We start from the raw sequence: 20,518 nt of genomic DNA on the forward strand, positions 1-20,518 counted from the left end.
GACTAACTGGTATAGTGAATGGAGCCTTGGATCTGGACTCCTGGGTCCTGGTCTGGACTCTGCTGCCAATGGAGAACTGCATAACGGCTCAGGACACTTGGGTTCTAAGTTTCTGGTACCCTCAGCAAGCCACTTCCAATCCCCGGGCCTCTGCTTCCCCTCTCCTTTGTCTGCTCACTGCAGCAAGGACTGTGTCTTTATACACATGCAGGGCCCAGAACAAAATACAGCCCCAATCTTGTGGGGGGCCTCTGGATGCTACCCAACTATCAGTAGTCTCTTTTTCCAAGAGAGACTCCCCAGCTGGTCTTGACAACAGCAATCTCCAAGGGGTTAAAATTAAATCCATTGAAAAGGAAGTGGTTAGCACCCTTTTATCTTTAGTTTTCTTTTCTGCAGCTAATTACTAGTAAGCAGAATTATCTCTTGTCTGCTACTTCAATCGGGAGAAATTCACATCTAACAATCAATTATTATTTAATAATCTAAAATATCCATTCTGATTACATTTCAATTAATCGCTTAGCTGAGGCACAATCTTCTCCTGGCTTCTCTAATCCTGAATATTCAAACCATTCTTTTTTCTCTCGTTTCTTTCCTTTCAGTCATTCTGTGTATTCTGCTTTTTCCATATTCTGTTAGATGTTTGCCCGACACAAGTATACACCAAAGGAGGTAGCAGAAGGCTGGCAACTTCAGTTAGAGCAGGAAGAATGAAAAGCCTGTTGGAGAAGGGGGGGCAGTTCTGTAGCTGACACACTTGCCTGAGATTTGGGTTTAATTCCCAGTTCTCCCACAGCCCCACTGTCTGACTCAGAGCGGTCAACTCATTCACGTGTGAGCGGATTTCACTTTGCCTCTCATAAACCCTCTTCGTGGCAGGGACAGGTACCCAGAGAGGTGATGGATTCTCCATCCTTGGAGGTTTTTAGACCCAGCTGGACAAAGCCTTGGCTGGGATGATCTAGTTGGGGCTGCTCCTGCTCTGAGCAGGGGCTGGACTAGATGTGACCTCCTGAGGTCCCTTCCACCCTCATTGTCTATGATGCTACGACAGTTTCCTACCAGGCATTTGTATCTACTTTAATGTGGCACCAAAGCTGTTCGAAGCTTTGACTTGCTATAGCAATCCAAATAAAGAATTAACAGTTTTGACACAAGGGTCACACATAATTTGTTGGCTTTGTCTTTCCCAAACAACAATGGCAGGGCTAGTTTTTACAGTGGCTTCTGTTTTTTGGAGCTAAACCTGTCTCTTTCAATACATTTCTTTACAACACCTGAGACAATAGGACCCGAACAGGATTCTCTACCCACTTCCACAATATACATTAAAAGCAATGGGTGGGGATATTCAAAAGTGACTGGAAAATCTACATACCCAGTTGCCAATAGATTTCAGTGAGGTACTCAGTCCTTTAGGCTCCTTTGAAAATCCCAGACAGAGCCAAAGGAGAGAAAAACAACTAACTATAAGTGTTTATAGGTGAAAGCTTCACATATATACATGTCAGACTACTGATTGCATGGTTTCACAGGAACAATATAGGTAAGTAGCAGCCATGGTGTGTAGCCCTGCAAGTCTATAGATCGGAGTGATAACAGACACTGCAAGTCAGATCTTGAGCTGATGAAAATCAGTGTAGCTCCATTGATTTCAGTGGGGCAACCCATGCTGAAATACTTTACTGGATTGGAAGAAGGGTCCTCAGTATTTTGCAGGACCGAGACCTAACTGTATTACTTGCTCAGAGGTCTGACTGGGCTGGGAAAAGTGCAGGAGAGGCTGTCTGGTGTGATTTCTGGCACCTACCATTTCTGGGCAGGACAGAAATAGCACAAGAGGAGGCTTTCTTCATCAATTCCAACCCCTTCTGCTTAGGAACAGGGAGAGCCCCATTTGACAAAGAGAAGTAATTTCCAAAGGCTGTTCTCTTCACAATTAAGTATATTATAATTTGGAGTGGGGGCGGGGGGTGGGAATTGATGCTGAAAAACTGTGATGGGCTGGAACAAAAAGAATAGACCTGAACATCCATAGCCATTGGGAAACTTTGGGGAGTAAGGAGACTAAGGAGGGAACTTTGTGAATTAGGCCTTTCTGTACAATGTACTGCATTAGAGCTAGGAAGTCAAACAGCTGCATTCAATAGTGGATTTCAGACCCATATGCCCTGAAGAGCTTTGGAATAGATTTAAAAAGGCTCCAGGGCCTGAGGAAAGTTTCTTGTCACTTCTTTTGTTGATCTGAAGCAGTTTGTTCATTTCTAATCATGGCCTACCAAATCTATAACTAACAGATCATTATACAGAGTAGGAGGGAGCAGATATGGAAAGGCTAGCTCCTTTTAAAACTCTCTTTTCTATTCTGGTCTCTGCATCTTTTATTGATGTTATTCAGAGAAGTGCAATAAAACTGATTAAAGGGCTGGAAGGATTGATTTATATGAGATTCAAAGAGCCGAATGCGGAAAGCTTGGTGAAATGAGAGCTAAGGAGCAGGGGGTGGGGGAGTCAGCATTATCTCTATGGATCGGAGGGTGTCAGTGCCAAAAGCAAAGTGAACCAGACAAAGGGAGACCAGCAGAAGAAGTGGGATGGATGAGACTTAGACAGTGAAACAAAGACCTTCAAAGGAAATACTGGAAGCTCCACTGAGGGAGTGGTTAACGCCAGTCTGCACACACAGAGGAGGGTGGAGACAGCAATGCTGCAATGGCCAGGAGACACACAAGACAAGCTGACCTAATAGCTAGGAACACAGGTTCCTCCTGGGTCACTGACACTTGTCCCCAGCTATCTCAGGCACCCACATCAGAAAATCCTTTTCATAAAAAAACACCCTCCACCTTAAAGCCTGTGAGGCTTTGTGCCCTACTGGAAGGCTGTTCCAGGATATTCCTGCCCGAGAACTCAACCTGTATTGCTGGGTTCAGTAGTGGTTACAGACCCGGCTGCCTCTGTCTCCACCTAAGTCTCAACCCTCCCCTCCTTCAGCCTCTCTTCCCAGCTTCTCCCTCCTTTTCTACCCCTTGTCCCAATCTCCTCCCCCAACCCAACCCCACCAATGCTTTCAGGCCTGATTTCTTCCTTCTCTGCACACTGCCATCAGACTTCTTGCTGCCGGCCCTCCCATTTCTATGGATATGTAACCCAGTGGCAGGCAAACCATCACAGAACTTCTCTGTGCATGCCCAGACCGCAGCATCAGCACTTTAGCTTGACAAACTTCCCCATTCCCCCAGAACTGGCTCTTAGTGTCGGTCCTGGAACTGGGAGATGTGGGGCCAGGAAGGGGTTAATGCCCCTTTTTTGGACCCACCCCCTCCTCCCTCACTGACAGGCCAAGGAGCAAAGCCAGGCAGGGTTGTGGGAGAGGCAAAAATGCAGCTAAATGGTGGGGGAGAAAACAGAGATAAGAGATTTAAAACAGATTACTCCTCCAGCTGGCGATTAATCAAACATCCCTGTAAATCACCTGGCTCTTGCCTCGCTGCCCCGCTGGGAGATGTGGTTTGGAGAGACAAGTTCATTTAATCCAATTACAGCTCAGAGCTTTAGCTCTAAATGCAATTGCGCATTCTCTCTTTTTTTTTTTTTCTTTTTCTTTTTCCCCCTATCTCTCTGTCTTGCTCCTGAGGTGCTATTGCTACTCACTTACCATCCGTCAGCGTCTGGAAGCACATTTTCCCACTGTATTTCCCATAGCCAGCCACAGTCCGGGCTCGCACCTGGACCACGTACACCATCCCAGGCCTCAGCCCATCGATCCTGGCCGTATTGGTTTGACTCCGGGCCATGGATGAGTTGTACTCATTGTTGTCCTTTGGGGAAGATTTAAAAAAAAAACCAACATGATGGTGTCAATCAAAGGGGATGAGGGAGGCAAAATAGCAAGTCTCCATAGTGAGCTTCCCAAGCAGGTAGCCTATGAATGCAACAGTGGTGACCCAGGGGCTGCACAGGACAGCAGTCAGGGAGGCATTTCCACACCGTAAGACTGATGTAATGAAGGAATGAGATTCCTGGAGCTAGAGAGCTCTGTCCCTGATCTCTCAGAAGCAAGGGAGAGCCCTGAAGGAACATGCATTGGATTGCACCATCCTAAACGCAGCAGGCAATTAGTCAATATAAACAGTGCTGTGGCAAAACTCATTGCAGGCCTAAGTGACATGGCCAAAGGGTCAGAGCTGCTTCAGGAAGGACAGCGCATGCACAAGCTGTCTCAGCTAGTGGTGGCAGATCTATATGATGAGATGACACCCACCTCTGCTTACACTCTGCCCTTTACTGCTCATTGCATCTCAACGCTGGTACTAAATGCCCTCTCTGTTGGCTTTCCTGATTTTTATCCACAGGCACTGGGACTGGGGGATGGATACCCAGGGTGGCTGGGGGTGGGGTCCCAGTGTTCTCAGCTGCTAAGTAGGGGTAATGTTGAGATGCCACAAGGAATGCACATGCTTCTCCATCTCTAATGCTGTTGACAAATTCAAGAGAATTGAAAACAGCAACCACAGTGGAAAGGACACCTGACCCTTACAGGATGATGCAACTTGGGAATGGGGGATATGGTTTGATCAGACTTGACCTCAGGCTTCATCCAACCCTTATTTTTTCTATGGAGAAGCTCTTCATGGAGCTAGCCCCCCACCCTTTGTCTCTAAGTGCAATGTCACTGCAAGTGTCCAATGCAGCCTTGCTGAGCTCCCTTCCACCCCTGCAAGCCTCTGTCTGCCCCTCCTCCACATTGCCATGACTCCACTGTGTCACTGTTTGCTTCTAGCAGGTGGAACCTCAGGCTGCTTCTCCACTGGGCTTTAATGCACTGCCCCAAGCCAAAGAGCATTTCCATCTAGTGGCGTCAATGAGCTGAGTTCCTGCCTCCCTTACCTTGCTACTGGAAGGGAGAGGGAAAGATAGTGGCCTGCAGCATCCAGCTCTGGAAGCTGAGCTATCCAAGGGGGTGTTGAGTGGCAAGATGTCCAGAGGAATCTCCTCAAAAGATATGCAGTTCGAAGGGGCAAAAAGGAAAGCTGGGGAGATCACCCAGAGCAAAGGAGGAATGGGGATCTCTGGTTGAGTCCACTACAGAGACTGGCAGTTTTTTGCATGGGGCATGCACTTCTCAGCTTTATCTATCTGTCACATAGATGGGACAAACAACCCTGGAAGGGATTTTTGACCACTATACATCAGTATGGTTTGCATGGTGCAAACAGCCAGGTGGAGGTGGAACTGTGGAGGCCGGCTCCACTGGGGAATAAGAACAATAGGAGGAAATGCAATAAAAGAACATTCAATGTCGGGGTGAAAAAATGTGTCTGAGGTCTAATGGTCCAGCCCTGAGGTAGAATTCCTTGCTCTGGAGCCATTTACACTAATACACAACTCAGGAAACCAGGCTTATAAGGAAAGGCGATAACCTGTCCAATCAGACATTCGTGGCAAGCACTTTGCTGGGTTCAAAGCATTTACCGAGTGCCTAAGTGCTGCTGTGGCTGCTACTGCGTGGGTAAAAAAGGTCATTACAATGAAGATCTGTGAAAATATTACCTAGAACACGCCTGAGAGATTCGCTGTGAATAGGCGACACTGCTTGCGGGGCTATTTTATATCATTAATGAATCACAACCAAATGAAAAAATCAATTAAAATCAGCAGAGGCTGGGCACCTTTGTAAAACTCAGCCATACTATATTTCTTTCCAAGGGACAATGGCATGTTCCTGAAGTGACAGCCCGTGGGCAAAGTGCCATGACTGCCTCCGGCTCTGAGATCAGAAGAGCCTTTCTGCAGAAGTGATTAAGGAAAACAAGCCCCCAAGTGAGCAGTCACCTTGTAGTCTCCCATCCCATCTGCCCTTTCCATGGAGGTTGCAAAGTCATTGCCTCTGACCACGTGGAAGCGCAGTGCCTTGCACAACAGGACCCTGATAACAGTAGAGGGCATGAAACACTGCCACACCACCAATTGCTAAGGCATTTGCTGGTGCTGTGAGTGCTAGCCTGTCACCTGGGGAGAAATTAGGTTCAGGCTGTCTGTCAGGATAAGGATGCACAGTTGTCTGGGAAATGTTGAGGTCTGATAGTGGCCTGTGGGTCCAGAGTGCTTGAGATGTGCAGCACCCTCCAGCACAACAGTACAGGACAGGCTGGGACAGCAAGGGCTTGGCAGGACACAACCCAGGGACAAGGACTTTGTGTTGGAGGAAACCTAAGCAGAACAAACCTGCAACAGATGCTAGACTGTATCAAGCGTGCATAAAAGCACAGGTCATGCAAATCCTTAAGCAGCAATTTATTACAACTGCCGCTCTATGCAGCTCTCTATAGTTTTGTGTAGACTGGAGTCTGGGGTCCTGTTGCAGCATGGGACTGCTCAACCTAGGGTAAGCCGAGGCCAAGAACATGCATTTTTGTCTTAAATGCCTGTAGCCTGTTTGTATTAGTGTTCATGACCATGTTCAAGCATGCGGGGGGACCTGGCATTCATTCATCTCCTAAATCCATCATTCACCTAAATTTCATCAAAAATCATTTATGTCCCATCCTACCTATTTCACTATTCCCCACCCAACACCCAATGTACTCCCCAGGGCTGCACGTTAGCATACACATTGAAAGCCTTTCCACTGACTTCAATGCCCCTGGATCCTGCCCATGCTGAACAAGAAAAAAAAGCAGAGGTGGGTCAGAGCCCTGCATGTTCCCGCCCTGTCCCCTTCTTTCCCATGCTGTCATTCAAGCTTACGGTGGCTGGTCTTGAGCCCACAGTGCTGCTAATCTCGGGGGTGCAGATCCGGCTCACCTTCTCATAGTAACGGATCTCATAGTCCAGGATGATGCCGTTGGGCTGCTCCGGCTGAGGCCATGACAGCGTGATGCTCCTCATGGTGGCACTTACCTGGTGCATGATGGGCACAGTGGAGGGAGCTGTGAAGAAAGGAAAGAACAGGAAGTGCAAGAGAAGTGAAAATCAACCCAAAGGGGAAGGAAAATAGCATGCTCTGAAGAGAATGAAAATAAAATGTCAGGGAATTTTCCTGGGAAGGAGCAGAACAGGACAGGGAAAAGGGAGGAAACGGTGGGAGAAAAGTGAGATATTACAGAGAATATTGCAACTGGCTGCACTATCAGCAAACATTTAAAGGGGCCACAAGACGATTTGAAGACAACAAACAGCAAGCTGAACGTGGAGGAGACAGAAGGAGGGGAGATAAAGAAGTGCAGACAGGGTCTTGCTGAGAAACACCTCAAGAGTAAATTATGCATTTCTAAAAAAAATGAAAGGAATTACAAAGATCCTGAAAGAGCATTATTTTTCCTGCAGTGTTACAAGTCAATGAAGCAGCCCCTGAAACTGAACTTGATCTCTGGATTGTGGGGCCAGAATAAAATTCACAAACAGTCCAGCTCCCTTCCCCTGGCTCAGCACCTCTCCCTTCACCTTAGCTGAAGGTGGCAAAAGAGAAAAAGTTGGGCGGCTGAGACTAATGACAAATTATAAAAAGCAGCAGATCACGTTCAGGCAGAACAAGCTGCACTCTCCTATGGGAGGGTCAGGGCATCAAGCTGATTCTGGAATTGTAGGGCCAAAGGTTGCTCTTGCTGAGCAAATTGGGGGTGACTGGTGCCTCCTGAGTCTGGGGGGCACGATTTGTGGGAGGGCCCGTAGCTGGACCAAAAGGTCCATATCCACTTGTATACTTCTGTGCTGCGGCTTAGTGTCCCCGCCCCCCCCCCCAAACGTTCTGCTAGCCCACATGGCAAAAATACTACCCTGTCCTGAGCAGTGCCAAGTCAGAGGTCAATCTCAGGGGGGTCACGTGCGCCCTGCCCCGTGCCCCTCCTATCAGTTGCCTGTGGAGCAAATATAGTGCTAATGTTGGTTTCCAACTGAATGAAGTGAAAACGATTTGCAGGGTGTTTTTTTTTTCCTGCAGAAAAAACAGGGGGAGATGTCTTGGAAGATGCAGAAAGAAATGTAAGCCTCACCATGGCCAGACCTGATGCTGACTCACACGCCCTGTCTCAGACCTAGATAATTCTAAATAAAAAGCTTATCTCTGCAATAGCATGTGCCTCTCTCTGTGCTCCTTGATCCTGTAGCTGTCACAGCAGGATGTCTTCCTCACTGCTCTGTATTGCAGCCCATGTTCAGAACTGACTCCCTTTGGCTAGCTTAGATTTCCTGGTGCTCAGGTAGGCTTCTCGGGGCTCCCGGTATCCACTCCACAGAAGTCTGTGGAAGTCAAAGCTGGCTTTCCTTGTTCCCCAAAAAACTGGTAGAAGGTGGAAGAAGGACTCCACTAAAACAGGGGCTCTTTACTATATCTCCTCTTTAGCCTCTTGCAGTCTGCCAACTGATAGATAACAGCAGATGAGGCCTGGGGAGACACTGGTAGAGGGGGCAAACCAAAAGCAGCTCTCAAAGAATAGTGAGAAAAGCAGAGAAGTGGGAAGGGGTATCTTATACATCACCTCTGACTGGCCCCGTGAATCCAGGGGAACCTCGGGGCTGTGCTGTGGCTATGTTATATCCTTTATTCACATGGGTGAGCATTTAATCACGCAGATAATTCCATTGACTTCAACAGATCTATGCGTGCGGGTAATTGAATGGAAGTTGCAGTCTGTCCCTAATTATGTACAGCAATCCAGCAGCAGCTTAAGTTGCGGTAACTTGTCACCCCCTTTCTGACCTAAGTGGTCAGCCAAAAATTCAGGGTCTTGTAAACTGTTTCAGCTAGGAGGAGAAATGAGGTGAGGGAGCCAGGTGTTTCTTTGATGTAGGCCTCTTTATGTACAAAGAATGTCCAAATCTTGTTTGCCTTAACACAACAGCAATCAAAGGAGCAGGCATGTTTTATTCATGGCTCCAAGCTCCTTTTCCAGCCAGCACTAAGCTGGAAAGCACTCTCATTCTCAGGGCCCCTTTCTCACTGCTTGTTCGAACTCTGTCCATGGCTTTCTTGCTCTCTGGTATCTTCTTCTCTCAAACACAGGGATACAGCCACAGCCCTATCAAGCAAGGTCTAGCACTGTAGTTGCTATATTCATGCCTAAGAAACTCATAGCCTCTATGGTGTAGCTTCTGGACTGCCCCTCCATGGGAGCAGTGTTTTAAACAGTAGTCTCTATTGTTTCAGCTACTGTTTAACAAAGGATCATTTAACTTCTCCCTCACTTAAGCTGAATGGCAGGGTGGTTTTTATACCTACCAGCTTCAGTGGGTTTTATCCCAGCCCATACCAGTTCACGTGGAGAAACTGGAAGAAAGTGCACATTATGCCTACGTGGGAACTCCCTCAACTTTCTTAGGCCCTTGGTGCTCGCCTCTGAATTTGTCTCCCTTGTATATTCTCTGACAGCCCCAGTTTCCCTGATGGAGAATCTGCACATAGCTCAGGCAATATGACTTACGTTTCATTAAACAAGTTAATTTTCTGTCTGGTCCTCCAGAGACATCAAAGTCTAGCTTGCTGAAGCCCATTGAAGCATGTGGTGAGGGCTCTGGAGACACTGAATCCTTAGAGCCCAAGTGCAGAGCTCCCCCCTCCACTCTCCCGCATCTTGTCTGCAGGGAGCTGGGATGCCAGCTTCCTCATTTCCAAAGAGAAAAAGGACTTGAGAATCACTTTTATGATGGCAAATCTGCAGTGATCTTCTCACCAGCCAATCAGCTGTGCACAAGGTAAGTCAACCAACAGCTGTCAGGTGCTTATAACTTTTAGTCGTCTGCGAGCTCACTTGGGCTTGGATCCTCTGTCTATTAAGAAAGGCATTCTGCCCATTCTGCCCTTTACTCACCTTGGGTGCAGCCATTTGGGGAAATGTGCTACATAACATCGACAAATTCTGATGGATTTTCTGTGGTTGCCGAGCCACTGAATTCATAGAGCTCAAGCTTACAAAACCAGACGAGACACGATGACCTCCTAGCCTGACCTCCTGTACAACACAGGCCATCCCACTGTCCTGAATGAATCCCCAGTGGAACTAGGGCATGTCTTTGCAATAAACATTCAATCCTGATTTAACCTTTTCCAGTGTTGCAGAATCCACCACAGACCATGGGAAGATTTTCCAGTGGTTAATTACCCTATTAATAATATACACCTTGTATTTTTAGGCCCAATTTCATTTATGAAGACAGGCTGATGGAACTGGGATTATTTACTCTGGAGAAGAGAAGACCAAGAAGGGATTTAATAGCAGCCTTCAACTACCTTGAAGGGGGGTTACAAAGAAGATGGAGTTGGACTGTTCTCAGTGGTGACAGATGACAGAACAAGGAGCAATGGGCTCAAGTTGCAGTAAGGGAAGTTTGGGTTAGATATTAGGAAAAACTCTTATGAGGAGGTTAGTAAAGCACTAGAACAGGTTACTCAGAGAGGTTGTAGAGGCTCCATCCTTAGAGGTTTTTAAGACCAGGCTCGACAAGCTTTGGCTAGGATGATCTAGTTGGGACTGGTTGTGCTTTAAGCAGGCGGGTGGACTAGATGTGACCTCCTGAGGTCCCTTCTAAGCCTCATTTTCTATGATTCTATGAATGCCTTTCAAAGAAGCTCAATGCAGTCTATTTTCCCTTATGGAGAAAGACAGGGTTTCCAAGCTCTTATTAAATATACCCTACTTGCTAACCTTCTGTTATACCTCTGACCTGGATTCTGCCATCTGCAGAATCAACCTAATGGGCCTCTTCTTTAATCACAAGGGAAAACAGTGGGTGTTGCCACTTCTTCCACGTCCCTGAACATGGGGCTATTCCACAGATGGTACTACATGGTAAGCATCATCTGGCTCCTACCATTAACAACAGTTCATTAACCCATCAGCCCTTCCCAAACCACACTTTTAATGTAATGGCAAATTTACAACTCCCTGCCTCTCCTTCCAGAAGGGCTCTTGTTAAAAGAAGTACATGTTTTGGGTACTATATTACCCATATCTGTACAGCTCTACTGAGCACCCAGCAAGTGAGCTCTGCAACTGTATAACTGTTTCTTAGACGTGTCTACAACAGTGATTCTCAATCTGGGGTCTCACAAGATCCTTATGAGGGTACCACACAATATTAGCACTGTTAGGTGTGCAAACACCTACATGTGATTCACAAGATAAACCCAGAGATTTCAAATAGGAATCCATAGTGTCAGACACATTCTGACCTGTTGAGGTCATTCTTAGTTCTGTACAACAGAGACATTGCTCTATTATTTCTTCTGTAGTCAAGTGACAAGTGAAATCTAAGAGCCAGCATTTTCCAAGGGGTGCTTTGAGACTGACAAGGGGTGCCTCGAGTCTAAGATCAAGAACTGCCAGTCTGCAATAAGGCTTCTCTGTCTTGTTTCTTCTCCTTCTATGAGTTGTGTCTTACTACCTGGAACAAGTTTTACTGGCTATAAATGTTAGACCTTCTTAAAACACTTTCTGCAAAATACATGTGTAAGACTACCCACTGTACAGGCCCAGACCATTGAGAACCATTCAAAACAAGGTGATAGGGAGCACCATAATACTACATACACTTCCCTAACTTGTCTGCCTCTGTTCCAGTTATGGTAAAGATAAGAGCAAGCTGGGGCTCATCTAAATTGTGCCAACTGGAAACAGTGACCAGGGACTCTCTGTCTACTGAGAGCATGTGGAACACAGCAGTATTCTGCCCATGCCCCTCACTTTCAAGCACGCCACCTATATCTGGGCACAAGGAGGAGTCTACAAGTGTGTAACACCAGCTTTATGCTCATGGGAAGCTTCCTTCTACCTTGGGTTTCTGGCCCCTGTGTACTACTGAAGGGATTAACTGTACTACATCAGCGGTGGGTCCTGGCTCAGATTGTGGAAAACCTGACAGCAACTGCTGGGGATAAGTCTCAGACAGCCCCAATGGCCAGATCCAGACAAGCAGATGTAGTCAGCCCACCCACCACTGACATGATACAGATAAGTCCACAAGGGCCAGAAAAATCAAATCTGGCCTTAAATGCCCATATATATCTATGCACAAAAAGAAGACACTAAGAGAATGTTAATGCTGCACATTTAACTGCTTCAAAATCAGGAAATGACAGTGCTATGGTAGCAGAAGGTACAGTTCCTCCTGGCCCTTGGACAGAGGTCAAGGTCAGTGGTGGCATATCCTGCACTCAGGGGAGACAAAGAAATGCATATGTGCCCCTCTCCAGCACGGCAGAACGGACCAGGGCCTTGTGCTCTCACTTTCTGTCCTGAGCATCCACACAGTCCGGGAAACCACTGAGTCCTTTGTGCATCCAAGTTTACATGCACAGCTTACACATGCACGCTGGAAACCCTGGTTTCATCTTGCGTCTAACGGCAGGGTTTTTAAGGCACCATAAAAGCAAACCGTATTGAAAATGATTTGCATCTCCTATATGCAGACTGTAACACCCACGATGAGACACATCCACCACAGATGGAAAATAGATATTCTTTCTCCATGGATGATTGAGTTCAGCCCCTTATTTTTATGCTCTTCTTCCTGCTCTCAGGCTGCGCAGCTCATGCCTCTCAGGGAATTCACCGAACTGCAGAATCCCAGCTCTCTGAGCCTGTCAGTGCTTTTCCCTTCCAGCGGGAGATGTTTATGGTCCAGCACGGCCTTTGTTTACCCAGCACATTTAATCCTTCATTTTTTATCTTTCCACATCCGCTCCATGAAGATGTTAATTTTCTGAAATTAAACACTTAGCTTGATTGCTGTTTTGTTAATTGCTGCATTTTGCTACCCCCTGGTGCTCCTGGCTTTTTAACATGGATAATGCTGGGGAAATGATCAGCATCAGATTGGTGTGCAGGTGGATGGACAGCAGCTCATATGCCCCTCTGTCTTTGCCTGTTTGGATGTATCCCCACTGACCAGCATCAATGCAGCCAAGCAGTAGAACTGGACCACATCAAAGAAGGAAAAACTTTCACAAAGCCATGACAGGCAGCTGGTTTACAGAAGGGAACAGGAGGAGAGGCACTGGGTAGGGACAAGGCAGATACAAAACCAGCTCCCCTGCACTCAGTCTTCCACATGCTCCACAGTTTCTCTCTGCTCCAGTGGTTTCCGGGTGTACCCATCTCTTCAATGGATTTCCACGGTTGAGAAATATCTTTTAGGGGCAGAGTGAGATCACTACATTTGGCACCTGCAAGGAACTGGAGGCTAGACCAGTAGGGCCGTAGGCTGTTAAAGGTTATTTCATAGGCAGGACAAAGGAAATGATTAAGCCATTGCACTACACCAAACAAAGTCCCTTTTGGAACAGAGCATCCCATAAAGATATATGAACCTTGAAGGAAGACAGAGAAGAGGTATTACAAGTGACAGGCCTTTACTCTCTTGATAGGCTGAGCACTTAAGGCTCGCAAAAGCACTCAATATTGAACCCCCTGTGGTAAATGGCAAAACTCTCTTGATTTCAACGGCAGATGAATTACATCAGTATTAGTCCCTTTAGAAAAGCCCACCCTGAGCACATCCAGTCTGGAGAGCAGGAAGCATTAAGGAGAAAGAGCAGTCTTCTTTCTGGGCAGACAAAACCTAGGGCTTAGTTCAGGCACTGCCTGGACTAAGCATCAATGGGAAAATAGGGGCCATCTGTACACAGACCTGGATTATGCTAGGATGTTCTCAAGGGAGGAGCCTGAAAAGCTCACACCCCCTCATCAATGTAGTGATTCCAGCCCCATTGTTTTCCTGGGGAAAGAAGAGGACTTCTGTTGGCAGAGCTGGTACTTTCCAAGGGAGAGCTGGTGTGACCCTGGCAGAAGAAAACCTCTGTCTGCAGGGAGAGGTGCTTCTGCCCGCAGAAGTCTGCCTGAACATTGCTACCATAGCGAAGACAAAAGCAACATTTAGCATACACTAAACCTCAACACAGAATAATATCCTGAAGTACAGACTGTAGGCCACATGCCTGATTTCTAGCCCAGAAGAAAATCTGCTTTTGGGAGCTATCACTCCCAGAGACTGGCAGGATCCGGAGTTAGATCCAAGGAGCAAAGGGGAAGTACCAAGACACCTGGCACTATCCCAGCATGTCAGCACAGACCTTAACAATGGTAACCCACTTGCCTGCAGGCATGACATGGATCACTTTATTGGAAAGTAGGAAGCAAGAGTGTACCAGCAAGGACTGTGAAGGAGTTGCCTTCCCTTGGCAGGAAGTACCTGTCAGGAGAGCATGCCCCTTCAGTCAATTTTCTATAATTGCAGCAGGCTGGTGTTGCCCTTTCTGCCTCTGGAAAATCCTGGTTGAGGGCCAGAGCTAACGCTGAACTGGGTGTCTGTAGGTGCGTCTGCACAAGACGTTTACTGCAGAGCTGCCTAATTAGCTCTGTAGTAAAGTCTCTGCATCTACATATGCTAGTAAACTAATAAACTTCACTGTAGGACAGTACTTGTAAATACAAGTACTATCCTACTGCAGAGTTATTTACTGCACACCAGCATATGTGTAGACACTGATGGGGCACAAGGATGCTTCAGCACAGGGGCTACCTGTAGGCTAGCCTGGCATTGAAGCACACTTGTACCCCAGCAAGCCCCACTGAAGCATGCTGAGCTGGGTCAGAGCAGCCCCAGGCTGGCAGGTTGACCCCTAGGCCCCCTGCCAGCTGGAGCTGCTCCAACCCAGCTCAACATACTGAGATCCCTGGTGCACGTTCAAGTGATATGTGCCAGAGTTTATTGCTTTGAATGAATTGCATGTGTAGATGCAACAACTATGTGCAACTCAGATGGGATCTGTCTGGGAAGCATCTACAGGACTAACACACAAATCTCAATGTGGGGAATAGCAAGTCCTTCCCCACAGCAATGTCCATGGCAGAGGGAATCCTGGAAAGAGTGACACCAGTCTCCACAGCAGTGAGAACTTGTTCCCAGCTCCCAGAATTTACCTGTCTACCTCCCAGTATACCTGTTAGGGTATAAGGGAATAAGGGGGCGATTTTCAAAAGGGTCTGAATGATATTGCCCCATTGGAAAACAGTGAGGCTCAGCCTCCTAGGTTACAGAGATGCTTCTGAAAATGTTACCTTACTTATGTCCGTGAACCCATATTTAAGCTGGTGCTCGGGAGTCAATAAATTTTCAGAGAAGTGGAACTTAGCCCAGGAAATAGAGAAGCTAAGCAAAAAATCTGAACTATACTCCTTGCCAAGTAACTGCCATAGCACACTAAAATAAAACAGACCTACAGTTTGCCCCCTCTTACACCCGGCAGGCATATTGATCTCAACAAGGTTGGCCAAAAAAGTGTGTGTCAAGACAGATTTGAGCCCAGAAAGCTTTATATGCTTAGGAAAGGCACCATCTTCCTCATTCTTTCTCTTTTTCCTTTCCTATTCTTTATGTCCCATTCCCTTATCCTCTTTTCTTCTCTCACTCTTAAATTTCCATGCCTTCTCTCTCTCTCTATCTCTCTCTCTCTCTCTCTCTCTCTCTGTCTATTGGGTCAATCTGTTTTCCTCCATCTGTTTCTCTATAGCAGATAGTACTATAACTTGGTGATATCTGTGGATATCTATTTGTCGACTAGAAGAATCACAAAGGAAAGGAACCAGGACAATGGGCAATAAACAGGTGTGTGATACCACAAAAGCACCACCTCCAGGAGAAGCCTTGCACCCTTGGATCATTTCACAAGGCTTCAGAGTGAGGCTGCGAATGAATAAGTATTGGAATAGCTAGAAAGGCAATGTGTGGGTGAGTATTTGGATGGAAGATGGATGGATAGAAGGGCAGATGGGTAGATAGCTGTTAGAGAAGAATGAAGAGAGAGATTGATAGTGAGATATATTTACGGGTGAATGGGCAGACAGATGGTTAAGATAAGTGTACAGATCTGGATGTCTGGATGTTCTTACGGACTAAGGAAAGGGATTCAAGTTTGTTTCCATTAAAAAGACTTAATTGGCCTCATTATACTGAAGGGAATTGACAACAAATACTAGACAAATCCAGCGCACAATGTTTCTTCTGTCATTTACCAATATTTAGAGTCCATTTTTCCCTATCTCTCATGAAGGATTTTAATAGAATGACACACAGCTTCTAAATAGGCTTTTTCACTGACAGACAGTTTGTGCAGACATAACGGACTATAATAACATGGTGCTTGCTATTTTCTGCCTTAGCGGTAACATGTACAGCTTAGAAGTATACCATGCTCTCAGGTCAGTAACAAAGAGAGGACCAGCTAAACTAAAACATTAACCAATGCTGACTGATTCACTACAGAATCTGCACAATCTGTTCTGACTGTACACCCCCATTAACCTCCTTTTATTCCCCTTCAATATCCGACACCCCATCTACAGCCTGCTTAAACAGTTCCTGAATGTTAAAACCTCACGTGTAGCAGTCAAATATTTATTTATGTTTGTGGTTCCTTAAACAGTGATACCACCCTTAATGCACTGAAACCTAATGCATTTCAATTAGGTTATTATAGAGCCCATCCCAATACAATGGAAATATTTCCATGTTAATATTCAGGTTTTGCAACAGAAAATAGATGGGGAGGGAGGGAGGAAGAGATGGATGAATAATACTGACTGACAGGCAGAGACAAAAGAACTCAATGAAAGAATAGGTGAAAAGACAACAAAGAAACCAAGGGAAACTACCCGGTGTGGGGGGCTGGATGGACAGACCGGTGTTGTTGGTCTAGGTGCTTTGTGAGCTTCTGTGGTGTCCTGCTTGCTTACAACAGGGTGAACATGGACTTGCTGGTAGCCAGGGTTTCGGCATGGCAAGAGCTACAGATGGATGGATAAAGCAGATGGGCAGGTGGGTGAACAGCATAATGGATGGAGGGCTGGGCAGGGGGAATAGCAGAAAGGCCTAGATACAAGTGGCAGGTTTGATTGCACATGGTTAGAAAGATAGAAATGACAGCCAGGCACAAACATAACATGACAGCCTGACAGAATTTTTATTCCCAGGAGCCAGGATACTAAAATATTTACTCCAGGTTTCTGTCTTGCACTCTCCCAGGGGAGTACAGTTAACAAAGGCTGCCTGTGTTACATGTGCAGTACAAAGGAGAAATTACCATCCCCTTTCTGTTCCCAAACCGTACAGATTTCCATCATCTTTGTCTACTGTTTCCTTCATTACACTTTAGGCCAGGGTCACCAACTGGTAGCTGCCCCCCCAGCCATATCTCCTCCTCCCCCTTCTTTTCAGCCCCACATATAGGACAAGTGCACACTGCACAGACCAACCATCTGGACACCCCAACTCTATATCTCTGCTACTCTTCACCATTCAGGTGGATTGCAACCAAGAATCATTTGCTAAAATAATAATGCCTGGTAGTAATGAGGGGGAGGTGGGAAGAAAACAATCAAGAAGAAGCAGATGAAAGGGGAAGAGAGGAAGAGAAAGAGAGAGAAAAGAAAAGCAAGGTCAGAAAAGAAAAGAAGAACATGATGCTGGAGAAGAGAAAAAGAATAGGAGGAGAACGCAGAGAAAGCGGAGGGTGCTAGAAAGAGAACAAGGAAAATGAGAAATCAACAGAGCCAGGAAGAGAAGGGGTCTGTCTGTATGCTGTTTCCCTTCTGATTTCAGCATATGGTCACTCCTCTCTGCAAAGCTGATCTGACTTTTGCTCAGCATTAGTGAAATGGCTAGTGTTGCTCCAGCCTTGCCAGCCTGAACTGTGCACTCACAGAAGTGATCTCATTGCAAAGCTGGCTGTTCAGTGTTAGTGGCTAGATTCAGCGTAATGGCCTCAGTACCCCCTTCCCCCTGCTGTGGGAAATCTATCAGAGGCGTTGTGCTGGTTCAGCACAACCTTCGCTCCTCTCTGCCAGGTGGCCAGCAGGATGTCAGAACTGTCCCACACGTGGGCAATGCTGCCCAAGCATGTGGTCGGTGCAACTGTGGGATGCATAGTGCCATGGTGCATTCCTATAACATTTTTTTTTTTTTCTGCTTTTTTTGCACCGGTCCTGGAAGCACTGCAATACCAGGTCAATGCATGGAGTGGATGGAGCACGCTCCGGTTCCACCACCCAATACCAAAAAGAATCTGCTCAATATAGATCTCCTGTGGAGGACATATCAGAGACAATTACCCTGGGGAGCTCGCCTACGTGGTCACACTGCTTCCCCTGCCAGGTAGTATCCCTTGTGATAAACAAAGTGGGTTCCTATAACAGCAGAGCCCCATTAGACCCTGACCCACAGATGCACTGCATCTCCTTCCTCATGGTAGAAACCTCCCGGTAGGTGGCACCTGCTCCTTTCACAGGGTGCTGGAAGGATACAGGAGTGCAGGGTAAGGCTAGTGCTCTGAGTTTGAAACGACACTGTCTAACACAAATAAACATAATAAAGCCCTGGGAGCCTCTTGCTACATGGCTAACATTGACTTTGAAGCTGAGATCTTTCACTCCAAAGTTCATTGCATTTATACCTTCTTCTACACAACAAGTTTGACCCTGGCCCATGACACAGGGGCTCCATAATCCCCTTGAGGCGCAGTGGAGCTTCTGTTAATGTTAACAGAAGGTTTGCAGAGAGACTGGGGGAGCTCAGCCTTTACACAGAAACTGAGCTTTTAGCCATCCACATGGTTTATTAACTACTTGGTGTGTTACTACCTGATAAGCATTGCTCAATTCCTTTTTAGGACCAGTGCTATTTCTTTCCCTTCCTTTTCTTCCTTCCACCATTCCCTTTCCTTTATTTCTCTCCCTCCTCCCTTGTGCCTTTTTCTGTCTCTCCTTTCTTCCGTCTGTACTTCCCACCCAGCAGCAACTTTGAATTTTCAGTTCCCTTTTGCTCATTCCTGATTCCATTTGTTAAAACAAGCAGCAAGAAAGTCATTAATGTTAGGTCAAGCTATCACTTGACCTTAGATGCCAGGGAGAGTTCACCTCTCTTGGTGCCATTGTTTCAGGCTCTCTGCATACTTAAGTACACATAACTGCATCAGTTATATTCAGGTCAGCCGGGAAAGGATTTCTTCACACCTAACAGGCTAGAAGTTTTTTGTTTATTTTTTGAAGAAGAGGCTAGATTCTGGCCACATTGTGCTGATCATGAGTTGCAGATACTGCTTTACATATACCTTGGCCTGCACTGATACTTAAAGAATTCTTATATATGTCTTGCAGATGAACTGTGTGCACATGCATATATTTATTTGCAAGTCTGAGTGTGTGCATAAAGAGGTGGATGCATCCATCTTACATGTATTCACTTCTATTCCATTTACAGTCTCTTGCCGTGCCGTGCTTAATATGTGCATTTTTGTGGCTCCTAGGATATGAATTTAGGGGAAAAAAAGGGCTGGGTTTCCCTTTTCCTCATTAAAAATTCCACACCCTGCAAGAGGTATCTGGACTGTACCCTTGCAGGACTCACCGGCTTGGTTTGTGGTGATGTTCACTGAGACGTGCTGTGGAGGAAAGGGGCTCTTGTTGGAAACACCATTGACGGCCTGGATCTCGAAGGTATACGGCGTATGGGCCCAAAGGTTGCTGATGAAAACCCGAGTCTCTGTCAAACCCAGCTGCCTGGGTACAAACTCTACATTGTCATCACAGCGGGAGCAGCTGCGGCGGTCAGCCCGACACTTCTTACAGACAATGTTGTAGGTCACGTCATCACGGCTGCCTGTTTCCCGGGGTGGGTGCCACTCTAGGATGATAGACGTTTCATTGACAATGGAGATAACATTGCGGGGACCGGATGGGACACCTGTTGAAAAGCAGATCAATTTGTAAGGTTCATCTCAGGAAATGCCACTTGATTGATCTTTACTGTGCACTTAGCAACCTGGATTGTGGAAACTGTTAAGATTTAAGGGGATCCAAAGTCCACTGAATTGAGTTGGAGTCTTTTCGTTGATTTCAATGGGATGAGGAATAAGCCTATAAGGGGGGAACCAAGCCTGTAAAATGAAAGGACCAACAAAGGGGACTCACATTCCTCTTCTATTGGTTAGAGACAGCGAAGATAGACAGGGATAGTGCCCTCACAGCACCAATATCCTAAGGTGGCTAAGGGAATCCAGTTCCCAGCATTGTTCAGTTCCCATGGATCCAGCTGCCATCTTCAGGAACAGGGGAAATTCAGTCGCTGCATATAATCTAGACCCATGCTTTCACTCATTACCAAATTAATGGCCCCCAAACTGCCTGTGCAATTCCCATGGAATGAGAGGGAGGATTCAGTCTGTATTCTTATAGCAGTGCAAAATCTTCAGCCCTGTTCCTCCAAGTAGAAGTCAGCCCTGCCCTGCAAGTATAACCTTCCATTAGAAAAGAAAATGCCAAAGACATAGAAAAATGTAAATTACTGCATTGCTCTGATTATAAATCTACCATGTTTACCCTCCAAAAGAACCATAAAAATTGGACTCAACTTATATGCAGGGTTAACTTATAATTGGGCCCCTGACAATCTTGGCTTCTGTACTTTGTATTTTGGCATGTGCAACAACACTACTAAATCAGGTTTCTTTTAAGAGCAGTTTTTA

General features: G+C 46.3%; 1 protein-coding gene and 1 pseudogene across 10 annotated transcripts in view; both read right to left on the reverse strand.

Annotated features, from left to right (window-relative positions):
- The window catches only part of EPHB1 (EPH receptor B1), a 322,722-nt gene that overhangs the window by 80,231 nt on the left and 221,973 nt on the right, over positions 1-20,518 (reverse strand). For 5 of the 10 annotated variants that reach the window (XM_090052898.1, XM_090052899.1, XM_090052900.1 and 2 more), the window contains exons 5-7: positions 19,402-19,737; positions 6,754-6,935; positions 3,662-3,824 (exon numbers count right to left, since the gene is read on the reverse strand). In XM_090052898.1, the coding sequence (XP_089909024.1) occupies positions 3,662-3,824; positions 6,754-6,935; positions 19,402-19,737 (681 nt within the window). The remainder of the gene's footprint in view (positions 1-3,661; positions 3,825-6,753; positions 6,936-19,401; positions 19,738-20,518) is intronic. The other 5 variants (XM_090052904.1, XM_090052905.1, XM_090052907.1 and 2 more) reach the window with 3 other exon arrangements.
- On the reverse strand, positions 17,966-18,104 carry LOC149862827 (U2 spliceosomal RNA; annotated as a pseudogene).

Source organism: Crocodylus siamensis, chromosome 6, assembly GCF_052110815.1.
Source record: "Crocodylus siamensis isolate JL-2025a chromosome 6, ASM5211081v1, whole genome shotgun sequence".
NCBI classification, from domain to species: domain Eukaryota; kingdom Metazoa; phylum Chordata; order Crocodylia; family Crocodylidae; genus Crocodylus; species Crocodylus siamensis.